Below are 18,574 nucleotides of genomic sequence, written 5' to 3' on the forward strand. Positions count from 1 at the left end.
ACTGACCCTAACTATGACAGTCTCACTGCATCCAATTTTTTAAACTGGTCAAGAAATGACATATTATTCTCATCTAAGGACACTCCCTCTCTGACCTGGCAAGGAACAGGGTCATCACCACAAAACTACACAAGGCAGGAGTCTACCAGAGATCAGCAAAACAGCTTTATGTCTGCATTTGGCTCACTCACTCATTTGTCAGCTTCCCACCTGCTTTAGCATCACATTCATAACAAGGCTCTTAGTGAATTAGGATCAGAAAAACCAAGTCCAAATTAACTTCCTCCTCCACATCATTTTGTTACGAATAGAAGAAAAAAATGTATACTTATTTGCAACTGTACCAAAACGTAACTTCTGTCCTAAGGCACAACAATTACAGCCACCAACTGTGACAAGAGTGCATATAGTGGAAAACCCAGATGTAGGAATAAGTTATATTTTTGTTTTCATTCTCCTCCATTTATAAAAAGTCAGCCAAGCACCACAGTAATGATATTACTGGATTCTGCATGTAGAAGTACTCTAAGGCAGATGCTGGCACTGTTTTCAGAAAGTATCAAGTGTCTTACTGTTTTCAGACAAATAACTAATAATAAGGTGAGACTGAGGACAGACAGATCTCAGCAGCAAGACTGCACATGTGTAGGGTCCTTACTAGAGCTCAGAGACAAATTTCTGTGACTGAAATGCAGAAGCAACATTTTCAAAATGCATTCTTACTGGGATGCGGCATTAAAACTTGGTCCAAAATTCACTTCAGTGAAATCACTATGAGTCTTTCCATTATTGCATGAGTGGTGAAGAAAGGACAAACATTCTAAAGGGTTGCAGAGGTATAAGGCATAATTTCATTTTCAGAATCAGTAAGTGCTACTTAAACACATTAGTAATTTTTCTTGATATCTGAGTTCTTACGTAGAAGCTGCCGAAATTGCTTTTCCCACACAACTATGCTTGTAAGGTTGTAACATGACCCATCTGATTAATCTTGCCCGTGAAAAATCTTTCATTCATGTGCTTATTGTTCCTTCCTCCAAATCGTGCTGAGGTATCAGGAAAAATTTTTTGATACAAAAATAAGAGAAGTTAACTAGGGATAAGATTAGACCAAACTCTACACAGTGAGAAAGAATAGATTAGAAGGTGAAGACAGAAGGTGATTTGGGTGAGGGCAACTATGAAAGCAATAGTTTGCAAATGCATCATGACGCCAGAAGGGAGAAGCAGCAAAATAGGAGTGTTCAAGAAAGAACTTTAAAAAACTCAGAAAATGGTAAGAAAAAAGTGTAAGGAAAAAAGGACAAGATTGTCAGTTTCTTATAGAAAAATAAGGCAAATTTAAGTTAGAAAAAGTAAAGCATTCTAACATTAATGACGTGTAAGTACTTTAATAGATGCCTAGGAACACTAGGGAACCTCCATTACTGAGAATTTTAAGAATAAGCTAAGCAAACACCTGTCAAGAATGACACAGACATGCTTAATCCTTCCTTTGAGTAGGTGGAAGGACTAGAGAATTTCTTGAGGTCTTTTCCAGTCCTGTGTTTCACAATTTCTATGCTTACACATCATACAGAGATTAAGAGATTGCTAAAACAAGTAATTTTGAAGCCCTGGTGTTGAAACCGCAAACACACTAGTCAGAAAACCTAACTATTTCTAACAGTCGGATGCATCTGCTGTAATTGGCATTTTGTACTGTTCTCTTTTTCCACTTCTATTGACAGAAATGACACCCACACAACATGTGTCCAGGCAAGCACCACATTCAATCTCATTTTTATCTAGCACAATATGTACAGAACACATGGCACAAGGACTGTGAAGAAGTAGCTTGTTAAAAATTTATCAACTTTTCTATTCCAACTGTTTTGTCCACTGGGCTATTTGGAAACACCCAATTACTTCAATATCTGAATTGGGATGGATGCATAGACCTTTTCTTTGCATTTGGTATCATAGGAGGAATGTGGCACTAAATGTGACAAGCACCTGTGTTCCAAAATATGAATTAAGTTAGGTAGGCAGACAGCATACATTAAACCATGGTAACAGGCAAATTCTTATATCCTAATCTGTACACGTTCAGGAAACGCTTGCAGATAATACCATTCTGACAGACTTTTTACAGTAGCTTAAGCTACTAGCAATAATGTCAGTTAGCAATAAGCCTAAAAAATTAAAATTGATCCCAAATTATAAGATTTGTTTGGAATTTTAAATTCAACTACATCTGAATAATTGATCAAATTTCAAATGAACCCACATGAACAATAAGAACAACAGAAATTCCCAAAACTTCGTTCGTCTTCCTTGAGGTTGTGCTGAGTGATTGCATGTCTTTTCCAACAGCAGAAAGAGAACCTGGCTGGGGCATATAGTGTGAGCAAGCCAACAGACCACACAGAACATCACTGCTGAACTAATTCACATCATCTACACCTAGTGAGAAAACTGTCATCCAGAACATGACCGTACCATGTGTTTGGATTTTTACTTTCCTGTAATAATGCTGCGCAAAGGATGTTGACACGAGTTCACAGACACAAACATTTGTTAGCTGATGGCATATGCCAACTGTAACGGTAAATGTTACTTTCAGGGGGGACACCACAAAAAAACCCACGAGGGACGGAGGGCGAGGGCCAGGGAAGGCTCTCCCCCATGGCCGGGGAAAGAGGTTGGACTGAACAGCTCCCAGCCGGACCCACTCACGCCCATATTGGCTGTTCCTGCTTGTGATGCCGTCAGCCCTGATTGGAGCACATGTTGGTCAGGGGCAGGCACTGCCCGCCGATTGGTTGTTAAGCTCTGCGCAAGGCAGCGATTGGGTCCCCTAGCCACCCAAAGCCGGTGCGGGGGGTGAAGGGGTGGAGAGGGAGCAAGGCCTATGCCACACCAGCCTTCACCCCCTGGGAGAGCGCTGGCCCTGCTAACCCCCGTGGGGTTTGCGTTGTAGGGGCAAGGCCCTGAAAGTAAGTGTGGGGTGAGGGAAAAATCCTGCCCCGCCAGCTCTGGGCAACACTGCCGGGGCAGCCAGGGCGCAGAGCTGCCAGGGAAGGGTGGCCACAGCGGTGCAGACAGGAGGCCTGTGGGTACTGAAAAGGCAAAGGCACCGAGGGCACTGTGCAAGAGTACCCTGGTGTTCTGTCAGTGCTGTGCAGCTCCTTACGCTGCAGAATAAATTGCCCTTAATTCAAAGACCTTAGATGGACCAAATCTTCTAAGGCTTTTCCTGGAACGGTTATTGTTTCTGAATGCTTAAGCAAAAATGCCTTTAGGATTAAAAGAAATAAGCAGCACTGCAAATGACAAATGCCTTTTTTGTGTTCCTAAAAAACCATTTCTATCTATTTTTTTAGCAGTTCTTCTTTTCATTCAGAATTGCAGAGGTTTGAAATGACAGCTTTCAAACCGCTCTCACTGAAAAGTGCCCTTGGGTAGCGCTATGGAATTGTTTTTTATTCACCAAGCCAAAATGTAAGCTGCTTGGAGAGAACAATCTCTTATTCTGTGTTTATGTAGCATTTAGAATAAAAATGCAGATTGTTGGAACAGTGTACACTCCGCCCTGCTGTCTTCTGGGGTTTACTCACATGGGCAAAGTTTGCCTTGTGCTTGGTGCTGATTCTTCAAAGCCTTAAAGCTGACGTTAAACAGGTATTGATAGGTCAGGAAATAGCAGACTTAACATTACATGTACAACTCTAACTCTGACCTCCAGCCACTCAGTCATTACTCATATGTGCACACATGATTCCTTGATTAACATAACAGTAAAAGTTGACCTATACCTACACACATAACAGTCCATGAAAGCCAGTGGTTCAAAAAATATACAAAAAGTCTAAGTTTATTGTGTCTTCACTAAACAAGGAAGAATTCTCTTTTCTTTTCATACAGAGGCCAGATAAACCTACAGTTTTGTGAGCCTCCTAATCAGCTTAGCATCTGCACTGTTCTCAGCTGGGTGCTAACAACACTGCTAGTAAAAACCCTGTCAAATACAGGAAGAGATAAATGCAGCATTTCTACTGACATGTTAATAAAGTTATTTCACAGGGTATGCAAATTAATCCCAGAGATCTTTCAAATTAAAGTACTAGCCAAAAACCTGAAGAAGTAATCAATTCTGACGACTAAAAAGGGTTTTGAACAGTACATACTGTAGAAGTCTTAGAAGAATAAGGTAAAACTCCACTGCAAGAGGTTTCTTTAAAAAGGTAAGAAGTAGGTATCTATCTACTGAACTTACCAAAGTCACACAACTTCAGAACATCATTGTGGCTTATTAAGAGATTCTCTGGCTTGATATCTAGAGTACCAGAGTGAGAGAGAAAAAAAAAATGCTGTTAACTTTGCTTTCTAATTTTGAACTTTGTCAACAAATATTATTTCATTATAACGTATTTAGAGATATTAATGCAATCATAAACGAAGCATTACAAGAGCAACTGCTGAAACAGCTTCCAGCAATTCAGTTTGTGAACATGCAGAATTAATTTTCTGCCTTTTGAAGTCTTTTAAAGAGTTTCCCAATAAAGTTATTGGAAGATAAAAGGTGCTTATGAATATTCCTGGGCAACAAACCAATATGCAGAATACTGCATGTCGCAAAATAATACAAAGAACTGACATTTAATTGCCCAGTTAACCAATAAAATGTTAAACATGCTGTGCTCAACATTTTCAGTTATGATGATCTTGATCACCTCTTGTCATTTGTTTAGAAAAAATGTGTTGTCCAGTTTTAAGCCCATTTTTTTATTCCTATATAGATATTGCGGTATCCATATATGGTATATTTTAGAAACTATATTTTACAAAATATTTTCAGACTCTTGCTTATGTTTGATGAGTCTCAAATACAAATAGCATATTGTATGAGAATTTTAATTTATTGGAAACATTAATTAGAAAAATTACTCTTGCAAAGCCACGAAGTAAAATACAATTTTATTAAATCAGGCTAAAATACATAAAACTAGATAAAGTCACACATCAAGATATGTCCTCTAAGAGCTTGAAGCTTATGGGAGAAAGCACAGAGCAGGTCCAGAGGAGGGCCACAAAAATGATCAGAGGGATGGAATACCTATCCTGTGAGGACAGGCTATAAGAGTTGGGCTTGTTCAGCTTGAAGTAGAACAGCTTGGAGAAGTTGAGAAGGCTCCAGGGAGACCTTATGGCAGCTTTTCAAGGAATTAAAGGGGGCTTATAAGAAAGATAGGGACAGACTTGTTAGCACAGCCTGTAGCAGTACGACAAAGGGTGATGGTTTCAAACTAAAAGAGGGCAGATTCAGACTAGATCTAAGGAAGAAATTTTTGACAATGAGGGTGGTGAAACCCTGGCACAGGTTGCCCAGAGAGGTGGCAGATGCCCCATCCCTGGCAACATTCCAGGTCAGGTTGGATGGGGCTCTGAGCAACCTGATCTAGTTGAAGATGTCCCTGCTCATTGCAGAGGGGTTGGACTAGATGGCCTTTACAGGTCCCTTCCAACCCAAACCATTCTACAGTTCTATGAAAGTATAGAGGTGAACTCATGGGAGCTGGGAGGAACTGCCTTAAGAAGTAAAACACAGTGGACCAAGCTTTAAGTTCTGGGTTATTCTTCCTCCTAATATTTCATTATCAGATTGAAAAGTGAAATGACTGAGTGCCATGAAATGTTTAAAAACATGCCTTTCCCTTTGGCAATGTCTGTAGTGCAGTTTCACTTCGCTGTGCATATGATACAATCTTTATATCATACCCCAAAGACATCGAACAGCAAGCTTTATATGTCGATGAATTTAGTTTTAAAATGATCTGAAGTCACGCAGTAGACTTAAGACCCAGCCAAATTTACAGATTTTTTTTCCTGTTGATATAAAGCAATTGCTTATATTTATGTTAAATGCAAATTACTTCAAGCTGTAACATCTTTCCTTTTAGAAAACAAATTCCTATCTGGGGCTTATTTCCATGTGGAGAGCTACACACTTACCTCTATGAACAATATCATTCTTATGGCACCAATGAATTGCTTTAATTAGCTGGTAGATATAGCTTTTCACTTTTTCTGGTGGAACTCCATTTGGCATTTCTTCTAGCAATTCAAGCATATTCTAAATGTTTAAAAGACATATTATTTAAAAGAGTTATATTGTAGTTGCTAGAAGATAACACGCTTTCAGCATTCTGAGGCAACATTCTTAGGCCACTGAGTCTGGCTATGCAAAATCAGTAGTTTAACATTCAAGGAGTGTATTTTAACCGTAAGCATAATACTAGCTGTTTTCATTCTAGAGAAGGCACTTGTGAAGACAATAATCTTTAAAGGTGAACCACAAATATACCACAAGTCCTTAAAAGAGTATCATCAAACCACTTATCTGAAAACTTTTAAAAAGTCATTTAGTTATAGAAAGTTGCTTGAACAGAAACACCAGGTCAGTGTGGCTCTATGAAAAGTTAGTAGAGCACAGCATTTTGTAAATATCTGACTATGCTTTAACATACCGTTTTCTTCATTATTAAGCTAGTTCTGCTGCTGTGATGTACAGAGCCATGATTAATCACAAACCATGTCTGTATGTGAATGGGTATAGTTAAAGCAGCACAAGCCTGTTAGTGCAAATGAAGGAACAGATATAAAAATGCCTCATAGGGATATAAATAGTAACCTAGGGAGTATCCTATAGCTATATATAGGCTATACTGATGTTAGACATATTTGCACTACAGTAACTATGGCAATATTAACTGTTTTATGGATATAGCTAGGGAAAAAAATAAACTGATTGTTTATATTAGTAAACCTCCTCTTTGAAAAAGGACACTTAGATTCCCATTATGTGAGCAAATGTCTCCAATTTTGCACAATTAGAAGTATGATGGAGTTTCTACTCTGAATCCTGAATGAATAATGGGCAGCAGCAGACCACTTGAAGACAGGAAAGTCTTTTTTACCGAATACTGAAATAGAAATAAGTATTTTGGCTATACTGCCTTACACAACTCATTTAATTATGGATTTGAACATTTGTAGATTTTTCATTTAAAATAAATTTACCTTGTCTTTGACAAACATTTTCATTAGCTGTATAATAAAATTATTGATGTTTCTCTTGTAAGATATTTTAATGAACACAAATATGAGACAAAACAAATGGAGACTTTGATAATATTTGAAAACATTTCTAAGTCTTGCAATCTGTGAGTAAATACTGGAACTTAGGTTCTTTAGTGTAAGTTTCCTTAGAAATACACTTCGGATCTAAGAAAAGGAATTTTCTGTTAAGGAACCATATTAATTTTACTTAGACTTTTGTCCATACACAAGCCTGTGGATCTGGACAAGTAAGTCAAGAAGTTAGTGTTACAAATATGAACCAAAATAGTAGCATCAACACAGTGAGACATAATCCTATATGAAGACATTAACTAAGGGGATGATGAATAAAGGAGATTAGACTGAATGTGGATTTAAGTAATCTGCATTTGAGTATTGCAGAGCTTAGATTCCTTAAAGGACACAAGGTGCTCACCACCACTTAAAACAAAAATTAGCCTACTATACCACATTTTATTTCCTTATACCCTTCCTTCATCCGAAAATACAGAAATCATCCTGGTCTTCAAAGAAACTATTGTGGAAACTATTTGACATATCTGAAAATGAGAAACGTTCATGGACTGCAAAGTTAACTGATATCAAAGGTGATCAATAATATAGAAATTATATTAGGCATAGACTATACATGATGCCTACCTTTATCATTATATTATTTTATTCTGATGCAAATAATGCTAGATAGTGCAGCCTGGTGTTTTTACCCATATTAAGAATTTTTGAAGTATACTCTTTTATCAGATCAATTAAATGTCTTTTACTTATGCTGCTCTTCCAACCCACTATTACAGAGCGCTTAGCCAAGTCAACTATAATAGAAAATTAAACCTATGTTGTAAGTTGGTGTGTGATCAAAGATATTCCACGTGTTTGGAACAATTACAAGAAACACGGGTGGAACAAGTCAAGCCTTGGAATGTTAGAGCTAAGTAAGAACCATCACATTAGAAGCTGCTGATCTGCTGGTGAAAAACAAAACTGATTTCTGCCAAAGTGTGGACTAATATAGGTCACCTCACATTATGCAATAAAGTAATATGACATAATAAATTGTACACTGAGGTAAGAGAGACGCTATATTTAGGGTGAAGAATCTTTACACAAGAGAGAATTGACTAGAAGAGGACTGGCACTCGGCTAGATTGCAACATTACACTGGCAGGACATTAAATGAAAATTTCAATCAAGGGAACAATATCTCGCGAAAGCTACAGAGATACATATACTTGTGTTTATTTTTACTCTGTGTATCTGAACACCATCTAATTATTTCCATGAAGAAATGCTAAATGGTTAGAATTCAGAGGGAAGGTCTGCCTTCATCACGAAGGTTGCAAAAATAACGAAAAACCAATCTGTTCTAGGTTGTTTCTCCCTGGAAACATACCAGGATGCTTGGCAGCAGTAAGCCAATATAAGGAAATTTTGGAATCATTTCAGATGAGGTCAGGATTGGAAATAATGACAGTTATCTTTGCCAAATCCCTCTAAGCAACTATTGATAGTGGCCTTGTTACAGAAATATAAAAACAAATCCTATTTTTAACAGGGAAGGATGGAGAAAGTTGAAACAGATTCCAAGGTCAAAAGTCTATGATCTTGTTTTGAAAGACTACGTCAAGATTCATTACACAACATAACACAGGACAGTTAATCAGCTTTACAATTACACTGGACTACAGAGTTCGGGTGGAAATTTTTCTTCAAATGATATGTATTCCAATCTACATAATTTGAACATGTCTGTGTTCATATATGGAAGAACTTTTTTTTAAATTCCAACACATGAAGTAAAAACAATAATAAAGTTATCAGTGTTGCTTTCTCACAATAAATGTCTAATTACAACAATTCAGATTGTATTAAAATTTCTGCTGTTCCTCTTTATAGAATAGCTTTATTTTTAAAAGAAAAAGTAATTTTAAAGACTTTTCCAGTAAGCTGATGATTCAACTGCGGCAAGGATAGTACAAACTCAACTCACTTTTTCCACATATTCAAAAACTAAGTATAATTTTCCTCTTCTTCTGAAAGCTTCCTTCAGCTCCACTATGTTCTCTTGTTTCAAAGTGCGAAGCATTTTAAGCTCTCGTAAAGTGGTTTCTTTGACTTCTTCATTTTCTAGAGTGCAAAGTAAAAGTGACAGAGTAAAACTTATTGAAAAACAAAACAATCCCCCCCAAGTGTTATAAATCTTTATTTTGAATGCCTGATTAAATTCTCTGTTTCTATATATTACAGACAAAAAGGCTTATTCTCCAGTGTGGATTCTCTTTGCTGCCTGGATGATTCTGCAGTGGAAGAGAGGTAACTGGTGACTGTGCTATCACTGTGCAACCCTCACAGACTTCCCATCACCACGATGTAGGTTTTCAGTGGCAGAAAAAGTCATGAGAAACAAATCATTTGCATTTCTATCTTTTTCATTATGAAAAGCACTAATATGCTTCAAAAAATATGCATGTATGTGTACAGATGCATCCTCTACCCCACAAATACATGTCACACGCATGAAGCACTGGCAAGGTTAATACATCCTCAGCAGAAACACTGGAATGCAAAGCTCACTTGAACAATGTCAAAGAAATCTATTAGATTTGAAAATAATTTTATTCTCCAAAAGCCATGACAAATTTTAAGACCAAAGACAGATATGTAAGTCCTGTAAGTTTCCCCACAAGACTTGCAATGGAAATTCAGCAATGCAGACCAGTGCAGCAGCCACAGAGGGCAGTAGAGCAAGTATTGATTCAACGCAGCCTTGAATCTGATTCTGAGGAGTCAAGAAATTTAACTTAGTTTTGACTATGTAGTTGTTTGAAAGTTGTTCAAGAAAGGAGGAGTGTTTTACTAAGGCTTCGTACACTGCTTATCATCAAGGGCCCCTGAACTGACAGGGTTCTAAAGGATACTACCAATGAAATGTAAAGTAAACCAGATTATATTAGGTTTTATTTTTCATTTAGTAAAATGAAATCCATTAATTCAGTAATTTGCCCATGCACATGTAGAAGCAGGGTTCTTAATCTCTTAGAATTGTTATCCGCAACAGAGAGATAGTAAATGTGATCTGATTGCATAAATTCAAAGCTAAATCACATTTGCAGGTCATGTACCACAAAGACGGTCAGAGGAAGAAGAAACAAGGAAGAGAAATCATTTTTCCAAGCAAGCAAAAGGCAAAAACAGGTTTGCAGGGGAGTGAAAATAACACAGGTCAGGCAAACGCATATAATCATCATCAGAAGAGAGAGAAAAAAAAATGAAGTGTAGCAGGAGGGACAAGGAAAACAAAATACTATAATCTCATATGTTTTGATTAAAAAAATATATAATTTAGAGCAATCTAAATAATTTCATTTTCAAACTGAGTGCTCAGTGTTGGCTTGCATCAGCCTGATTACATAATTTCATCTATAACTAGACACTCTCTTTCCAGCGCATTTAGCATGCATATGTCAAACAACAGCAAAAATTCAGTGAAACAAAAATGGCAATAGAAACAATTACGGTATATTCAGATTTCTAATGAACTACCATATTAACGAGACAGATGTGAAATGGGCTGAATCAAATCAATCAAAAGAACTTCTGTCGTATTTCCAGAAACTTGTAAACAACTAGCTACAACTCTGAAAAGCAGTCATCAGTCATGTAAACTGATATTATGTAATACTCTTGGAAAGACAGACCTAATGGCAATGTTGCATTTTTGTTTTCATTTTTTGGTAGACAGGATAATATAATAATCCTGTTTAAGGCTTCATACTGAGATTCATTGCCTAGGATCTGTACTGAATAGGCATACTGAGTTCCAAAAAGCAATTCCGAAGTACTCTCATGACCTGGTCAAGATGGTCACCACAATTAACTTATCTCCTACATTCTTTAACAGGGATTTAAAACTGATTTCTGAATATACTCTTCAAGTGTCTGGCAAAATCAGCTGCAAAGAGTTTGCATTGCATAAAACAATAGACACAAATCTGACTTTGCCGTGCCTGACTCTGAAAATTACAGTCCTTGTAACCAACCACACCTCCATGGCTACCAGCAATCCTATAACAATAACACAAAAGAAAAGTTTTCTAAAATAAAGCAGCTGCTATTTCTTTAAACCACATTGTCAGCTTTCAGTGAAAGCCTTGGTATACAGCAAATCATAGCTGCATCTCCTCGGACAGGGATGAGTCGTCTTATTACTTCATACTTGGCTTCTCCTTCTGTTTGTGCTAGCCCATGAGGGATCAGGGCTAGCTTCTGATGTATGCAATGTAAGACCGTTGCCAGTTTTGCCTGTGATAGGATACTTGGATTCACTGTCCCCCAACAAGCGCAGGTCACAGAGCTAGTCTTGCCTTGTACAGATCTTTGGTTTTATTACTGCTGGGTGAGGAATAGGTGTGTGCAGCACTGGAAATAATTTCCATGTGTCCTGCCTTCTGCCACCCACTTTGCCAGCAAAAGTAAGTCTTGCAGAGGTCAGCTCTTCCCCACCTCTCAGCAAACTCAGCAACACTGGAGAGTTGCAACATACACAGAGGCTGCGACGAGGGGGCAAAGACCAAGCTTCCTGTGGAGAGCAGAGCCTGCTGATGGAAGGTCAGAGTTGCTGCCTTGCCACCCAGGTCCCTCAAATCCTCCTGCGGTTCCCTGAGTGCTCCGCGATTCCTCTTTGTACCACTGAACTTCTCGCTGACTTCTCTCAGTCTCCTCCATTTACCCCTTCAAGTTCCCCTAACATATAGCTCCCCTCCCACAGATGAAGGGTGACAAAGCCCAAAGACTCTGCAAGCCACTACTACAAGAGGAGTTTTTGCCATTTTCTGATCACATAACAGTCTCCAAGTGGTAGATCTTACTACCGTGTATGGCACCACTATCTCAGCTGTATTAAGATAGATGGACCAAGAAAGAAAGGTAGTTATCTAGTTGGAGTGTATCATGCAGTCCCTAGGCAGGTATGAAGGATCAAGTACCTTGAATATTCACAGAGCTAATAAATCATTATAATTTTTAAATCATGTCTTGATATATGAGACTTCTTATTTTAACTGGAGAGATATTAACAACGTAGTTATTGACATGAAAGATTATGCAGCAGAACAGGTTACCTTCACTGTCTTTGAATTTCTTGATAGCCACAATTTCATGTGTCTCCTGTAAAACAAAAGCAAAGAAAGGGAAATGAACAAAATCTGTTATGTGTTTTCTCCCATTTTATTTTTTTCCCTGAGCATCAGACACAAAAAAAAGCATCCAGAGAAATTTCACAATGCAGAACAAAATTAATTAAAAATCTGGTAAATACCTCAGTGATCAGGCCAAATGCCATACAAAACCACAAGTAGCAGATACATCACAATTAGGAGCCCCAATATGAAAAAACAAAGTTAAAAGCCAAAAATTCATATTTATATACCTTGTACCAGATATTAATTAAATTTTCAGATGAGTTGTTCCTGTGACTCTTGTTGGTTAGTTTTTCTGAAAGTCAAAGAATCCTTTATCTGACCAAAGTATGAGTGTGGGTGCTTATCTTTGTGAGCTGAAATGAAAATACTGTACTAGCACATTGCTAAGGCTTACAATGAGACCTGTAATTTTGGTCACCAAAAGTTTTTAAGTGTCAAAATTCAAATATCCACAAAGAAAATGATTTTAGGAAAGTAAATTCTCTATGCCTCCTTAAAAAAAGTTGTCATCTTAAGGGAAGCCTTTCCAAAACCAGAATCACTAATTGCATTTGAAAGTGTTAATCTGTGCTTACTATATGGTCATAATAGGTGGTAACTTCTTAACATATGCCTGCCTTTGCATTCCTCTAGTATTCACTATTCTCACCAAACCTGATCATCACGGGTCGCATTTTTCTCTTAAATAAAGACATTCCTCTTGTCATGTGAGCAGGAATGCACTTAGTACGTGGCCAAAATACAGCCAGCATGACATGACCAGTGCGGGTCTGTTCATACAATGCTGTAGCACCTGAATTTTAGTAACATGATGGGGAAGAAGCTTTAAGGTCACAGAGCAAGGGCATGTGAGCAGACAGGCAGTAGGTTACCTGGGTTACTTCACAAGCTAGATCTAGCCTACGTACCTTTTCCAAACATCACAGTTTGTAAAAAAACCTCACCATATCCCACTATTAATAGCATACAAACACTGGATTAGAGAACAGCAATAAAAAAGTGAAGCCCTTCTGGAATATCTGAAGACATGTACGCGACCAACTATTGAATAACACAAACATTTACTCTGTCTTTCACTTCAAATCATCATAAAACATGAACCTGTAAAACATCTGATCCCACTTAAAAGAAAAGCACCTGGAAAGACTACTGTAGATAGTGAATAATGCCTTTTAAGGCCTTTAAATGGAAATCAATACTACTATGAATAAAAATAAATAAAAATGAGTTTGCAAACAAATATAAGTGTGTGTGTGTAAAATTTGCATGTTTAAAAAAAAAAATCCTTCAATCATCACTCATAACATCTATGAGAAAAACTTCGAAGCATTATGTTGTGTATTGATTTAAGTAACTAAACTGTATCTACCTCGCACTGAAGAAGGTTATTTCAGCAGAAGCAGCACATGCTACTAAATCGTAGAGAGGACTTCCATCGCTTTTTCTGCTAGTGAAACCTACCCTTCATATACACTGGTCTAACTAAAGGCTGATACATTACATAAATTCAGCTGAGATATTACAAAGGTCCAAGCACTACCCTTTGCTCAAACAATTTACAGAACAGCAAATAAAAGGGTGTCAGAACCAAGGACATGATACACATATCAGGTTCGGAGTGATTCTGAAAGGCTTGTCTATAGCTTTTATGTCAAATAATAGTTCCTAAATATTTTTGTTTCAGGACGCTTACAAATGGAATGCTCTAAACTAAACTGAACAGACTATTTAACTAATTATACTCTTACTACTAAGCTATAGTATTGTTACGTTTATTAACTCTAACTATAGTAATAATAGTAATAGTTACTAGCACGATGAAGGAACACTGCTAAGAGGGTGAGTACATTTAGCTTATTTGACTTCTGGTATCTACCGTGCGGTGCTTTGGCTAATTAAGCCTCTGAAAGGTTTTTCAGATAAGGAACACCGTAATTACCCTCAAAAGCCTCTGCTGACTGTAACATGCCTGTGTTTAGACAGTGTGCATACACTACTTTGCAGATGAGCCAAATTTTTCCACTAGCATTACATTCCTATGTCACATGAAGGAAAAGAAAAAATTGTAGATGTTTTGGCAACTATCAAAAGGATGCATTTTTATTCTCGAAGTAATGGCTAAGTACACTGAAAGAAATGTAGGAGTTAAAAGCTGTTGCCTCACATAGACAGCAATTCTGCACCATTCAAGAAATCTAGCCCATGTGTCTTCTCTGCCGTATGCTGCTGTCCCTGATGTGTAGAGTGAATGTGATTATTTTGGAAATTAAGTTTGAAAAGCTCTTGGGTCACAGTCTTGCAAAGACTTATATAAGACATGCTATTAAACATCTTGTAGGATTTTGACTATTCACAGTATTTAAAGCACAAGTGGCTCTATGAAGAACAGGAACATAAAGACTTTATCAACACTCATATGGAATAAAAAGTTACCCAAACAGTTCAAAATACTATAACATTTAAGAAATTTTCATATGAAAAGCTTTATCACTCATATTATTTCATTAAACTAATTCATGTTGCCATAATTAAGCAATCAAGAATTTATACATAATATATTCCCCATCTTAAAAAAAACCTCAACAAATAATATATTCAATCAACTTAGAAACACTACCAAAATGAGACTCGACAATAGGTGCTTTGAGGAGTTGCACTAGTAACATTTTGTTCCTCTGTAGGGAGGGACATTCTTGCCTAGGTTTCTTGGAGGACCTCATCCTATCTAAATGGCATTCTCTAGGAATCAGCTATTGGTGAAGCAGCCAAGCCAAAGCTAAAATGAATACAAGGACACTAAAGATTACTGTGCATAGATTTTAAAATACAATGCACCTGTTTGTCAAAAAGTCTGTAACTTCCCTGTAATGTGGAAGACCAGCAAAACAGTAGGGTTTGAGAGTGCTCCAGCAGGCAGAGCAGAAAATTGAAGCTGAGTGCACATTTCCCATTTATTTCTTGGTTAAGTGCTCTAAACCAACTAAATAGTTTCTATGAGGTGACGTAAACAATAGTATCTCCCCATCGATCGTGTTTTAAACTTGTTTCCAAAGGAAGAATCTACCTCAAATGCCCTGTTTGTCTGTCCCTCCATTTGCCATCACCACTAGTCATTTTGAACTAGATATCCAGTTTCAACCGAATTTTACAGAGAAATGCAAGTTTTAAAATGAGAAAATTAAAAAAAAAAATCTCAAATTTGTCAGCCATATATAGAATATCTTTCCTTGGGGGATGAAAGCAGTAAGAACTCAATCTCCTATAGATTGTATGATGTTGCAGACAAGCAGCATATGCAGCCTGGGCGACACACTAACACACGTAGCTTTTGATCAGCCATTGTACATAACTGTCATTCACACAAACTACTACAGAATGAGATTGGAAAACATAGAATATTTTTTCTATATGGACCAATTCAGCAGTCATATAGTAGGGGTGGTAAGAGTATGCTTCCTGAATTAGGAGACAGATGCTGGAGCTGTCAGATGATGCAAGCCCAATCTGAAGTTTCAAACAAGGGCTGACATGCACTAGGTGCAAAGCAAACAGACACCATATCGCTAAGCCCCTGAGAAGATGGACAGGAACCAGGATGAGAAGAAAAGCAGAGCTTTGAGCAATGAGGGAATTCAACAGGGAAAATTCAGATTCCTGTGGGAATCTGAAAGGTTTACAGATCAAATTTAAGACTTTGTTACTTAAAACTTTAAAGTCCTTTTGGAGATCTGAACTCTTTTGTGGATCTGGTTCCTTGCTTAAAAACAGGCCAAATTGCAGTTCTCCAAACAGAATTGTCATCCTCTAAACTATCTTTTTTGCATTTCAAAGGTTTTTTTCAAGACTGTATTCTGAAACAGAACAGTACTGAAAACAATGTTCAGTCTGACTGTGGAAACCCTCTTCAGATAATAGCTCAGTATCCAACTCCTAGCATGGAAAATTCTCATATCCAATAATGTATCATCTAGGTACATAAGCTGTTACTAGTTGATTCAATGTTTGAGACTTCAATGAATGTCAAGGAAAGAAAAACCTCAAGTCATCCTAAATATTCTGTGCTCTTTAGGCAACACAGAATATCCTTTCTGATCTCTACTACTTACTACTACTAGCTTATATAATGAAGTATGAAAATTTGAGTTCACTTAGCTGTACTTCTGCTTCACTCAGCTACATTTATTACTAAGCATCTCATTATCTTGCTCTACTAAAAAATTCTGACCTCAATATTTCACTTTACATTCTGAGGCAACGGCAAATTTGCAAATGCACAAGTCAAATCTCACTTAGTACTGGTACTACCTCTGCTTATTGAGCATGTATATTATAAACACTCTGTGTTAGAAAACTATAGGAAAAACACTGTTTTAAAGTTTCTGCACAACAGATTAATGTTACTGGAAACAGCTTGTGTAAAAGTTAAGGATGTACACAAACCGATTCAGACTCCATGTAAATGTGTCTAAATATATGTATTTATTTGTACAAATGTACAAATCTGCTAATACCATTTAATAAGGATAAGACAAAAATTTCTCAGTCCCTGTCTGTTCCATTTGCTCAATATAGAGAAGGAAGGTGATACCCATTTCCTCTGAACAGGTATCTCCAGTCCTGCAGATAGGAATGACTTCATGCCAGGGCTCAATCCTTTCCTTTACCTCAAAACATGCATTTGCATTGCTTCTGGATTGTATTGGGTTTGCGTGGCAAGGTTTTGGTAGCAAGGGGGCTGCAGAGGTGGCTTCTGTGAGCAGCTGCTAGAAGCTTTCCCTATGTCCCTTAGAGCCAATGCCAGCTGGCTCCAAGATGGACCCATCACTGGCCAAGGCTGAGCCCATCAGCGACAGTGGGAGCGTCTTTGGGGTAACAGATTTCAGAAGGGGAAAAAAAAACATGTCGGAGAAGTTTGTGGAAGACTGTGTCCTGTGGGAGGGACCTCATGCAGGAGCAGGGGAAGAGTGTGAGGAGTCCTCCCCCTGAGAAGGAAGGAGCGGCAGAGACAATGTGTGAACTGACCACAATCCCCGTTCCCTGTCCCCCTGTGCCGCTGTGGGGGGAGGAGGTAGAGAAATCGGGAGTGAAGTTGAGCCTGGGAAGAAGGGAGGGGTGGGGGGAAGGTGTTTCTAAGATTTGTTTTTTATTTCTTATTACCCTGCTCTGATTTGATTGGTAATAAATTGAACCAGTTACCCCAACTTGAGTTTGTTTTGCCCATGATGGCAATTGCTGAAAGCTCTCTCCCTGTCCTTATCTTGACCCACCAGCTTCTTGTTATACTTTCTCTCCCCTGTCCAGCTGAGGACGGGAGTGACAGAGCGGCTTTGGTGGGCACCTGGTGTCCAGCCAGGGTCAACCCACCACATGGAGAAAACGGTATTTACTGCCTGTCCGCTTAGTTACCGATGAGAGGCGAGTATGCTTATGGGAGCAGAGCAGTTGTCGCGGGTCTTCTGCAAGCCACCCAGAGATTTCTCTCCCAACTTTCCTCACAAGATTGTAGCACCTGGTATTTCCTGTCACCAGTATAAAACTAGAAGCGTTCCCTGATTCGAACGCATTTAATTTCATTTAAAGGATAGAGGTCCTCTATTTTTCCACTGTCTCTACATAATATATATATGACAATGCTTTTCCAAAACAGTGCAGGAATATATCTTTCTTGTTTTCTAGAAAAATCCTTGATGTTAATGAGAGTACTCAAGGAGAAAGGTGCTCCACATAAGTCAAGGTCTTAAAACTATAACCATTCTTCTCTGGAATGAGAAAAATATCCTACCAAAATAGCATGTGACAAAAAAATCTCTTCAAATGTTTGTCCATTTTTTTTTTCGTTTGCATATCAAGGAAAATTTGACACAAAGCACAGGTACCCAAAAAGATTCTTGAAAAAAATGTAAGATTATGTCCTTCAGAAAGTTACACTATTCAGCTATAATTCTACTGTCCCACCCTATATGATTACAAGAATTTCTCAAGCATGGACTTTTTAAGCAACCGAAAGAATAAATTTATAAAAATCAACGAACGTGAGAAGAGATAGTGAAAGTCAATACTGAGCACGTGCCATGGAGAAGCAGCATGTTGCTGCCTTTAATCAGGCAGTGATGCTCCAGCAATATCTGGTCCATCACATCAGGGTTTTATTCTGATGTATGAAGTGGAATATTAAGATATGATATTGCATGTTCTGTGATTGGCTCATGTCTTCTGTCTGTACAAGTATAAGGCTTATAAGGACCAAAGATAAGTGC

The 18,574-nt window shown here is 37.9% G+C and overlaps 1 protein-coding gene across 2 annotated transcripts in view; it reads right to left on the minus strand.

Moving 5' to 3' along the window:
• CDKL5 (cyclin dependent kinase like 5) overlaps window positions 1-18,574 on the minus strand; it is a gene marked incomplete at both ends in the record, with an annotated part of 89,637 nt that overhangs the window by 38,180 nt on the left and 32,883 nt on the right. For both annotated transcript variants that reach the window (XM_082007436.1, XM_082007437.1), the window contains 4 exons: window positions 4,259-4,318; window positions 5,995-6,115; window positions 9,107-9,243; window positions 12,237-12,282. In XM_082007436.1, coding sequence (XP_081863562.1) covers window positions 4,259-4,318; window positions 5,995-6,115; window positions 9,107-9,243; window positions 12,237-12,282 — 364 coding nt within the window. The remainder of the gene's footprint in view (window positions 1-4,258; window positions 4,319-5,994; window positions 6,116-9,106; window positions 9,244-12,236; window positions 12,283-18,574) is intronic.

Source organism: Phaethon aethereus (assembly GCF_964289735.1).
Source record: "Phaethon aethereus genome assembly, chromosome: 1".
In the NCBI taxonomy this organism is placed as follows: Eukaryota; Metazoa; Chordata; class Aves; order Phaethontiformes; family Phaethontidae; genus Phaethon; species Phaethon aethereus.